General features: G+C 35.5%; 1 protein-coding gene across 1 annotated transcript in view; it reads left to right on the forward strand.

Annotated features, from left to right (window-relative positions):
• LRRC31 (leucine rich repeat containing 31) overlaps positions 1 to 8,447 on the forward strand; it is an 80,616-nt gene extending 72,169 nt beyond the window's left edge. Inside the window, exon 18 of the mRNA XM_079155778.1 lies at positions 8,202 to 8,447. Within this exon, the coding sequence (XP_079011904.1) occupies positions 8,202 to 8,405 (204 nt within the window). The 3' untranslated portion in view covers positions 8,406 to 8,447. The remainder of the gene's footprint in view (positions 1 to 8,201) is intronic.
• The last annotated feature ends 3,880 nt before the right edge of the window (positions 8,448 to 12,327 follow it).

The raw sequence follows: 12,327 nt of genomic DNA on the forward strand, positions 1-12,327 counted from the left end.
TTTATACTGAGAGGCACTGGTACTTTTAAAGCAAACAAAAAGTATAGTAACAAATAGTTTATTTTGGATTGGAAAGAATGAAGAAAAAAGTATTAGTTAAAATTCCCAAAACTTCCAAAAGGATTAACCAGAATTCCTCCACTAACAGGATATTAAAATATATACTACTGTCTAAAAAATTGTCTCTGAATTTTAAATCACTTTTGAGATTTAAAGCAAGTTTTAGATATAGAACTGAAAAATTCTATAGTGTTTTGGGGAATTGAAGCTATTAGTTACATAGAAATATATAAATGTGGTTTACCTAGGAAGTCACAGCTGTCTTTTCTCCATTTTTAGGTACTTTTCAGCATGGGATTAGGTATTACAGAAATTCCAAAGATAAATTTCAAATCTATTTGGTTATTTTGATGATGACCCTTTAAAAATTTTACTTTCTTTATAGCTTGTCTTCATAAAGCAGAAAATTATATAAGCATCAAGGAATGAACTATTGGAGACAGATTTTTTTAAAAATAAGTTTTTAAAGGGTGGGGAGAAATCTCCCCTTTTGTTCTAACTTAAAATAACTGTTGTACATACTTCCACCTGATGGAAAAGCCATTAAATAAGAATATCTAATTAAAAGAATTAGCAAAGCTGTCCAGGTATTAGCCTGAAGATAAATTTTAGTGAAAAAACACATCTGGATATTAATCATTGCTCACACTTTGGTCTATTATGGTGGTCCAAACAGGCAGGGTAAATTTGGTCACACATAGCTTTGGTATTTGTCTTCCTTCTGCATTACCTCCAAAGTATGGGAAATCAAAATTTTGTTGTTCAGTGTATACTAAATATATCTGTATTTAATGTTTTCTCTTAGGAGTGTATATACCACACACACACACACACACACACACACACACACACACACACTGCACTCAACTTTGTTTTATTTGCCATGCAGATTTGAACAGAACAGAATCTATTTATGCAAATTATAAGAAATGAAAACCTTATTAAAAATAATTGTTAGTTGGAGTTTCTGGGCAACATAATGTTATACATTGTGTGTATACAGCCACTTGCATATATAGTTAAACTTGTTGATTTAGATATTTTGATCCCTTAGTAGACTTAGATTACTTAATTTGAGAATCCATTTTTAATAATCCTGGAGTCAGGTGCCATGACACACCCTGTAATTCCAGTGGCTCAGGAGGCTGAGGCAGGAGGATTGCAAGTTCAAAGCCAGCCTCAGCGACTTAGTGAGGCTTCAAGCAACTTAGTGCAACCCTGTCTCAAAATAAAATATAAAAAGGGCTGGGGATGGCTCAGTGGTTAAGTGCCCCTGGGTTCAATCCCTGGCAACCCTCCCCACCCTGCCAAAAAAATGTGGAAAATTAAAAGAATTGACCTTTTTTTTACAAGGTGGGACGGGTAGGATGAGTATGCTGCTGAAAATTTCATTAGGGTACTCCTGTGGGGAATACTAAGAAAATGTGTATTTGCCTATTGCTAAGTATGATATATACCATTTTATATTTATTTGTTCCAAGTGTCTTTCTAAGAGGAGAATAAACAATAAGGAGTTACTGGGGGAAAAAGAAGATAAAATTCTCAAAATTTGCAAAAGAACTAACCAAAACTCCGCTATTTACAGGGTACTAAAATATATATTTCTGTCTAAAAACACTCAAAAATTTCAAAAAACATCAAAGTCCTTGAGTAGTTCTATAAACTAGAAGGTAGGTAAGTTGATTTTGGACCCCCGATAATGATGAGCTCAATATGGAAAGCAAACTAAACCTATAAATCTTTGTTCTTAATTTTGATGGTGCTGGTAATCAAACACAGGACCTCGGCATGCTAGGCAGGTACTCCACCACTGAACTGAACAACATCCCCAGCACCTTTTTTTTTTTTTTCTTTTTGGTACTGGAGACTGAACCCAGGGGCATTTTACCACTGAACTACAATCTCAGTCCTTTTTGTTTTTATTTTGAGAATGGGCCTCACAAAATTGCTGAAGGTTTCAAAGTTGCTAAGAGTGGCCTCCAACTTGTGATCCTCCTACCTCAGTCTCCCACATTGCTGGGATTACGGGTATGCACCACCACATTCAAATTCCTTTCAAAAATTTTGTTTTGAGACAGGGTCTTGCTAAGTTGCCCAGGCTGGCTTTGAACTTGCCATCCTCCTGCCTTAGCCTCCTGAATAGCTGGTATTACAGGAGTGTGCCATTGGGCCTGGCCTAGCTAAATCTCTTCATGTCTAAATTTCTGCCTCTTTCTGTAATGGCAACCTTATTGACAAACCAATTCACCATGTTTGTATGACACCCTTACATAGAAATGAAGGATCCAAAAGATATGCAAAGAAAATTCTACAATAAAGAAATAATTAATAGGCCAGCATCTAATACTGTGGAATTCTTTCTCATCCTAAATCTGTGTTAGCTTCAGGGGATTCATGAACTCCAAAAAACCGAATGTCCAAATCTGGAGTTCCATTATTTTTTCAGAGGAATGGGTCTTCAGCTATTATCAGATTTTTCAGAGCATCCAAAACAACCCTCCATTTAGTGTACCATCACCTTGTAAGAACAACTGTGAGACTTAAATTTGACCATGAAACCTTTGGTCCATTTAGTATAAGGAATTGAAGAGTCACAAAATGATAAAACATGCCTAATACTTTAAAAACTTAGAAATAATTTTTGTAATATTATAATTTCATTGTAATTAAATTAATAAAAAAATACCTGGAAAATATTAAAATTCAACAATGTTAGAATATTTTTTGAAACTATGAAACAAGGGATGCAAGGTTGATTCAACAAACAGAATCAATAAACGTAGACTTAAAGCCAAGATTCATATAATCATATCAATAGATGCAGAAAAAGCATTTGACAAAATACAGCACCCCTTCTTGTTCAAAACACTAGAAAAACTAGGGATAGTACTATGGAAAATACTTGAACAATATAAAAGCTATCTATGCTAAGCCCAAAGCCAACATCATTCTAAATTCTAAATTTTCTCCATTCTAAATGGAGAAAAATTGAAAGCATTCCCTCTAAAAACTGCAACAAGACAGGGATGCCCTCTTTTACCACTTTTATTTAACATCGTCCTTGAAACTTTAGCCAGAGCAATTAGGCAGAAGAAATAAAGGGATACAAATAGAAAAAGAAGAACTCAAACTATCACTATTTGCTGATGACATGATTCTGTATTTAGAAGATCCAAAAATTCCACCAGAGATGTTAGAAATGTTCTAGAACTAATAGATGAATTCAGCAAAGGAGCAGAATATAAAATCAATATCCATAAATACAATGCATTTCTATACGTAAGTGACAAATCCACTGAAAGAGAAATTAGGAAAACTACCCCATTCACAATAGTCTCAAAAAAAAAAAAAATGTGGGTATCAATCTAAAAAAAGAAGTTAAAGACCTCTACAATGAGAACTATAGAAAACTAAAGAAAGAAATTGAAGAAGACCTTAGAAGATGGAAAAATCTGCCTTGTTCTTGGACAGAAATCATTAACATTGTTAAAATGGCCACACTAACAAAAGCTTTATATGGATTTAATGCAGTTTCTATTAAAATCACAATGACATTCTTCCTAGAACTAGAAATAGCAATCACAAAATTCACTGGGAAGAGTAAGAGACCCAGAATAGCCAAAGCAGTCCTTAGCAAGAAAAATGAAGCAGGAAGCATCACAATATCAGACCCTAAATTATACTACAAAGTAATAGTAACAAAAACAGCATGGTATTGGCTCCAAAACACATACATAGACCAATGGTACAGAATAGAAGACACAGAGACAAACCCATATAAATACAGTTATCTCATACTAGACAAAGGTGCCAAAAACAAATGTTGGAGAAAAGATAGCCTCTTCAATAAATGGTGCTGGGAAAACTGGAAATCCATATCTGGCAGAATGAAATTAAACCTCTATCTCTCACCCTGCACAAAAATCAATTCAAAGTGGATCAAAGACCTAGGCACTAGAACAGAGACCCTATGCCTAATAGAAGAAAAAGAAGGCCCAAATCTTCATCATGTCAGCTTAGGACCTGACTTCCTTAACAAGACTCCTAAAGCACAAGAAGAAAACTCAAGAATCAATAAATGGGATGACATTAAACTAAACAGCTTCTTCTCAGCAAAGGAAACAATCAATAATGTGAAAAAAGAGCCTACAGAATGGGAAAAAATCTTTACCACACGCACCTCATATAGAGCATTAATCTTCAGGATATATAAAGAACTAAAAAAACTTAACACCAAAAAAACAACGCAATCAATAAATTGGCTAAGGAACTGAACAGATACTTCACAGAAGAAATACAATCAATCAATGAATATATGAAAAAAATGTTCAAATCTCTAGCAGTTAGAGAAATGCAAATCAAAACTCCACTGCCAGGGTCCAGCCCTAGCAGGGGTTGGGGGTCTAGGTGGATGGAAGGTGTCGGTGCGGTGGAGAAACAGCACACACAGACACCAAGTGTTCTGAGGCTGAATTTGTCTTTATTTTTTCTGCCAGCCTTTTTATAGATATTTTTCTTTAGTAATGATTATATCATTTTTGGTTAGTTTAAAACAAGAAAAACCTTCAAAAGTACAATCTATGCTTCTTCTCAAAAATACACATTCTCTCTGTATGACAGTCCAGACCAAAACAATCTTATTTCCCAGCAATCAAAAAATGGGCTAAGGAACTGAATAGACATTTCATAGAAGAAATATAATCGATCAACAAACATATGAAAAAATGTTCAACATCTCTAGTAATTGGAGACATGCAAACCAAAGCTGCTCTAAGATTTCATCTCACTCCAGTCAGAATGACAATTATCAAGAATATAAGCAATAATAAGTGTTAGTGAGGATATGGGGAAAAAGTTACACTCATACTTTGTTGATGGGACTGCAGATTAGTGAAATATGGTAGATTGTGAAACAGACATTATTACCCTATATACATGTATGAAATATTTTTTAAAAAAAAATCAGTCAAAAAAATGTTAATGGATACAAAATCTTTAAAGAAGAGCTCATTCCAATACTTCTCAAAGTATTCCATGAAATAGAAGAGGAGCGAACCTTCCCAAACTCATTCTATGAAGCCAGTATCACCCTGATACCTAAACCAGACAAGAGACACATCGAGGAAAGAAAATTTCAGACCAATATCCTTAATGAATATCAATGCAAAATTTCTCAACAAAATTTCAGCAAATCGCATACAAAAACATATTAAAAAGATAGTGCACCATGATCAAGTGGGTTTTATCCCAGGGATGCAAGGTTGGTTCAACATCCAGAAATCAATAAATGTAATTCACCATATCAACAGACTTAAAGTCAAGAATCACATGATTATTTTGATAGATGCAGAAAAAGCATTTGATAAAATACAGCATCCCTTCATGCTCAAAACACTAGAAAAAATTGGGATAGTGGAAACATTCCTTAACATTGTAAAGGCCATCTATGCTAAGCCATGGCCAGTATCATTCTAAATGGTAAAAAACTGAAAGTATTCCCCCTAAAAACTGGAACAAGGCAGGGATGCCCCCTTTCACCACTTCTATTCAACATTGTCCTTGAAACTCTAGTCAGAGCAATTAGACAGACCAAAGAAATTAAAGGGATACGAATAGGAAAAGAACTCAACTATCCCTATTTGCTGATGACATGATTATATAGTTAGAGGAACCTGGAAATTCCACCAGAAAACTTTTAGAACTCATAAGTGAATTCAGTAAAGTAGCAGGATATAAGAGCAATGCTCATAAATCTAATGCATTTTTATACATAAGTGATGAATCTTTGCAAAGAGAAGTTAGGAAAACTACCCCATTCACAATAGCCTCAAAAAAAAAATAAAATACTTGGGAATCAGTCTAACAAAAGATGTGAAAGACCTCAACAATGAGAACTACAGAACACTAAAGAAAGAAATGAAAGAAAACCTTAGAAAATGGAAAGATCTCCTATGTTCTTGGATAGGCAGAATTAATATCGTCAAAATGGCCATACTACCAAAAGTGCTATACAGATTCAATGCAATTCCAATTAAAATGCCAATGACGTACCTCATAGAAATAGAGCAAGCAATCATGAAATTCATCTGAAAGAATAAGAAACCCAGAATAGCTAAAGCAATCCTTAGCAGGAAGAGTGAAGCAGTGGGTATCGTAATACCAGAACTTCAACTATACTACAAAGCAATAGTAAGAAAAACGGCATGGTATTGGTATCAAAATAGAAGGTAGATCAGTGTTACAGAATAGAGAACATGGACACAAACCCAAATAAATACAATTTTCTCATTCTATACAAAGGTGCCAAAAATATGCAATGGAGAAAAGATAGCCTCTTCAACAAATGGTGCTGGGAAAACTGGAAATCCATATGCAGCAGAATGAAACTAAACCCTTATCTCCCACCCTGCACAAAACTCAACTCAAAATGGATCAAGGACCTTGGAATCAGACCAGAGACCAGAGATCTTATAGAAGAAAAAGTAGGTCCAAATCTTCAACTTGTTGGCTTAAGATCAGACTTCCTTAACGGGACTCCCATAGCATAAGAAATAAAAACAAGAATCAATAACTGGGATAGATTCAAACTAAATAGCTTTCTCTCAGCAAAGGAAACTATCAGTAATGTGAAGAGGGAGCCTACAGAGTGGGAGAAAATCTTTGCCACTCATACTTCAGAGCACTCATACTTCATAGAGCACTAATTTCCAGAATATATAAAGAACTCAAAAAACTCTACACCAAGAATACAAATAATCCAATCAACAAATGGGCTAAGGAAATGGACACTTCACAGAAGAAGATCTATAAGCAATCAACAAATATATGAAAAAATGTTCAATACCTCTAGTAATAAGAGAAATGCAAATCAAAACTACACTAAGATTCCATCTCACCCCAATTAGAATGGTGATTATCAAGAATACAAGCAACAACAGGTGTTGGCGAGGATGTGGGGAAAAAGGTACACTCATACATTGCTGGTGGGGTTGCAAATTAGTGCAGCCACTCTGGAAAGCAGTGTGGAGATTCCTTAGAAAACTTGGAATGGAATCACCATTTGACCCAGCTATCCCACTCCTTGGCCTATACCCAAAGAACTTAAAATCAGCATACTACAAAGATACAGCCACATCAATATTCGTAACTGCTCAATTCACAATAGCCAGATTGTGGAACCAACCTAGATGCCCTTCAATTGATGAATGGATAGAGAAACTGTGGTATATATATATACAATGGAATATTACTCAGCCATAAAGAATAAAATATGGCATTTGCAGGCAAATGGATGAAACTGGAGAATATCATGCTAAGTGAGATAAGCCAATCCCAAAAAACCAAAGGAAGAATGATCTCACTGATAAGCGGATGATGACACATAGTGGGGGGTGGGAGGGAGGCAAGAATGGAGGAAGGAAGGGACTATAGAGGGAAAAGAAGGGTGGGAGGGGTGAGGAGGAAGGAAAAAATAACAGACTGAATCAAATACTATTACCCTATGTAAATGTGTGACTACACAAATGGTATGCCTGTACTTCACGTACAACCAGAGAAACAATATGTATCCCATTTGTGTACAATAAAAATAAATTTTTTAAAAAAGTTAATGGAAATGAATAAATAAAAGTTTTAAAAATCAGTATACTACAGTGACATAGCCACATCAATGTTTTTAAGCAGCTCAATTCTCAATAGCTAAAGTATGGAACCAACCTAGATGCCCATCAACAGATGAATGGTACATATCCATAATGGAATATTACCTAGCCTTAAAGAATGAAAGTATGGCATTTGCAGGTAAATGGATGGATCTAGAGAATATCATGCTAAGTGAATTAAGCCAGTCCCCCAGAAATCAAAGGCCAAAAGTCTCTGATAAGCAGATGATGATCCATAGTCGTGATTGCGTAGGGAAGAAGGAAGAACTTCAATTGTGCAGAGGGGCGTGGAGGTGGGGTGGGGATGGGAAGGACTATAGAATGAGATCAACATTATTACTCTATATAAATGTATGAAAAAAATTTAAAAAATTTTAAAAACTACAAAACAGCATAGCCAAATCAAATATTTATATTTGTTTCAGCATTTTAAATTGAAAATATTATACTCCTAATGATAGTTTTTCCTAAAAATCCTAGGCATATTCAGATTTAATTCAAATGGGCCGTCTAAAACCAGACAATACAGATGTGGAGCCATATGTAGTGGATGGACATGTGTATCTTGCGGAAGTCTCCAATGGCCTTAAGAAGCATTATTACTGGACACCAACTCATAGAGATGCTAATAGTCCTTCATCTAGTGCAGGTTTTGCTCTTGTTTCAGTAGGTCAATATTTCTGAAAAAAAGCTCTAAAATAGTTTCATGTAATTACTTTTATTGGATATATAGCCTATTTCATAAATTAGAATGTTACTTTTATGAAATGTGTAAAACTTTGTATAGCTGTCATTGTGAACAACTATGTAGTGTAATTTTAAAAATTTACAATATAAAGACTAAAATTTTTAATCCTGAATAAATTGGAACTGTACTAATTCTTTTTATAATGAAAATGTAACCACGTAGTGAAACAGGATACAGATAAAGGTCACACTGATACCTTAAATGAAAGTTGTTTACAAAGCGACAGAAAGGTTTCAGGTGACAAATTCCCAGTGAATTTCAAGGGGTTTCAAAGTTTGGAAGTTGAAAAAATATTCTACATATCCTACTTAGGTAGTACAGATAGATGTTACTAAGAATTTCATAAGTAGAAGCAAATAAATGTAAATATATACCCTTTCCAGATGAGTCAGTGCTGCTAGTTCCTCCAGTGCTCCCCTCATAGACAACTGCTATACTATTTTTAATACTAGACTTTCTGCCTATTTTTGACCTTTATGTAAATGGAATCATACAGAATATAATCTTTTTGCGTCTGGCTTTTTGTTCAATATTATGTATATATTACATATATATATATATATATATATGCAATTCATGTTGTTGAATGTAGCAGTAATCCATTTTAAATTTTTTTGAAGTATTCCACCAGATGCTTGGAAGTAGGAGTCTACAGGCTTATGGAAAGATATGGCCTTTCAGGCTAAGACACAGCCATGTTAAAGTAGTCCTTAGCAATACAGTTGGCTTTCTCAGGCTACTGTCTATTCCTGTATGGTATGGAAGGGACCCACAAGTTCCCATATTCTTGGAAGGAGAGATTCAGAAGATAGCTGAAGGGGAAGCAAGGTAGGGGGGTAATCTGAGTCTGCTGTGTGATGACCTACATTAGACTGCTTGAGACAGAATTGCAGGTGACAATTCTGAGATTTCTCCACACCCAAGAGAACTGAGGTGAGGTCAGTTCAGCCAAGAACCACCAGGCTCTGACCAAGTTAGGAAAGATCTGATCATATGTTTTCACAAGCCACGGCTTACTATAACAGAGACCAGTAGGAGGCCCAGAGAATGGAAGAACTAAAGATCCACACACAAATGCCATTGTCATGTAAGCTCTCTCCATATATCTGGGTATCATCTGAGAGACAAATGGCAGAAACAAGACAGCATTTTCCTAAGACATTAAGGATTACTTTAGATGCCTTAAGTTGTTATATTTTATATCTCCTTTATATCAGAGTATGGTAAATTTTTAACTGGCTAAGACTAGAACTTAATTTTCTCTGAACTTACCAATAAGTAGGGCTTAAGAAGGACATAAATTCTCTAAGAAAACTCCATTTCCTCTGCACGTCTTAATTATAATGAATAAATCTGCAACCATATTATATAACTTTCTTCCATTTTCCTCTTAGCAATTTTTTTTGTTTGTTTGTTTGCTACTGGGGATTCTTAGCTACATCTCCAGTCCTTTTTATTTTGAGACAGGATCTTGCTAAGTTGCTTAAGATCTCACTAAATTGCTGAGATTTACCTTGAACTTGGGATCCTCTTGGTTTAGCCTCCAGCATCCCTGGGATTACAGGCACGCACCACCAAGCTAGGCAGCTGTCATCCTTTAAAACCCAGCTTAGCTAGGCACAGTGGTACACACCTGTAATCCTAGTGACTCAGCAACTTAGTGAGAGACTGTCTCAAAATAAAAATATAAAATTAAAAATAAATGTAAAAAGTGTTGGGGATGTAGCTATTTCTGCAAAAAGACCCCGCTTAAATATTGCCTATTACATTGTCACAGATCATATTATATTCATCGTTTCAAACTTGAAAGCAAAAAGGAAGAAATAAAGTATATGCTTTTTTTAAGCATCTGATAAAATAATTTTGTTTACCCTACATGTTGTCACTTTCAAACTTCTACAGTACTATTCATTCGCTGTTTCTTAATGTCTACTTCTCAAATGGTATCCACAACTCCTGCTCCCAGTTACACTGCCGCTTCCTTCTCAAAGGATAATCATTTTTCAGTTCCCTAACCCAATGATGTCTTTGTGTCCTACCTTGTGATCACTATAAAGTCCACTTTTCTTTGAGAAACTTGTACAACTCTGAACATCTTCCTATTTTTCTGTTATTTTCACTTCCTCTTCTGTCTTTGCTCTTCCTTTAAATACATTTCCCCCAAGGTTTGGTCCTCAGTTTTTATTCTCCCCATACCATCTCCCACTGCTGCCTTAATCATTTCAATAAATTATTATTGGCTTCATACAAAGAGCTGCAACATCTACATCTTTAGATTTAACTAGTCCTGGGCTTGATTTCCTACTGTTTCACGTGTATATCTCAGTACCAGTCAAATACACATCCCAGATTGTCTTCTCTCCTCTAAACCTGCTCCTTACCAGTTACTTTCACAGTTGATGGTATCACCATCTTCTCAATCACCAAGGATACAAAATCAAGAGTCCAACTCAGGGTTGTCTGACTGCAAGAATAGAAACTTTAAAGCGCATTTAAGAAAAAGAGGATTTAATACAAGGACACAACTGTCAAAACCACTGGCATCCAGTGGAGGAAATGGAGCACAGTTGTGCCCCCTCAGGTATGGATTACAAAGTCAAAAACAGCAGTCTCTTGGCTCCCCAAGAAACTTAATTTCTTCCTTTATAGATTGCCTTTGTCTGCTTATTCATAATTTCAACTTTCACTGACTTTGAAGCCAGTTCTTTTCATGTACATACATATCATTATTTGATGGTCTGAATTTCATGTCTCAAATATTTGAGAGTCTGCCCAGCTTTGTCTGGTCCAGGAACAACTTCTTGGTGTGGTGTCCTGTCAATAGGGGTCACAAGTATGGAATTAATTATGTTACAAATCCAGCTGTCTGCTCCCTGCTCTCCAGAAGTCAACTGGGGTTGGTGTGTAAGATAATGGGTAATAAAGCTGGCTACCTATGCCTGTGCTTCAGCAGACATTGGTAGAGCACTATTTCAGGTAAGTCGGTGCGGATGCAGTGCTGGACATTTCTGACTCCTGTATCCTATGCATTTAATATCTTCTCCATTTTTTCTAGCTCACTCCTGAATCAGCTGTGTGCTACTTCCTCCCGTCAGCTATCTCCTGGTTTGTCTATCCAGGTGGGCAGGGGCCCTTTCTAAATTGTCTATTCAATTCCTGTTGACTGCTCAGCATTTCCTTTCTTGCCTTCTGCTACCGTAACACTCAACATTCTGGCTTATTTACTGCTAGTTACATCGAGGCTGGCTTTTTCCATTGATAATTAAGGGCAGAGTTTATCTTATTAATTTGTACCTTCACATATTGATTTCAGTATTTGTTCCAGCATTTGAAATACTAGCCAGATATTTTTATCCAAATCAGAGGATGTTCACCTCCAGTGTTTATTATATTCTTCTAGAAATTAAATACCCTAGTTCTGGAAAGTTACTGTGTTTATATGGTAATTACCTACTTTCTTAAATACACCACACCTTTCTTGATTGAAACAAGGCAGGGACTGAAGAGGACAGAAGAGTAGATGATATAATGGTCTCAAGAAGTTACTGATCTAATAACTAAATTTCAATTATTATTCAAAACCTAAGTGAAAATTTAGAATTTAAATTTCTTATTTTAATAGGACTTCCTTTTACTTGATGGTGTTTCTAAATAAGCAGTAGCAACTCGAAGGCTCCTAAAAGATGGAAAATTATATTCAAGAGCTTCTTTTTAATTGCTTCTCAAATGTAGAACACCAAGAAATGTTTAAGATAACAGTTTCTAATGTTTGTATATGTTAATCACTTGTGGGGCTTTTCCAGCATGTATATTCCCTGGAGATTGTCTGATTTAGTGTCTGAAGGTGAAGTGGGCCTG

Source organism: Sciurus vulgaris, assembly GCF_902686455.1.
Source record: "Sciurus vulgaris genome assembly, chromosome: 10".
In the NCBI taxonomy this organism is placed as follows: Eukaryota; Metazoa; Chordata; class Mammalia; order Rodentia; family Sciuridae; genus Sciurus; species Sciurus vulgaris.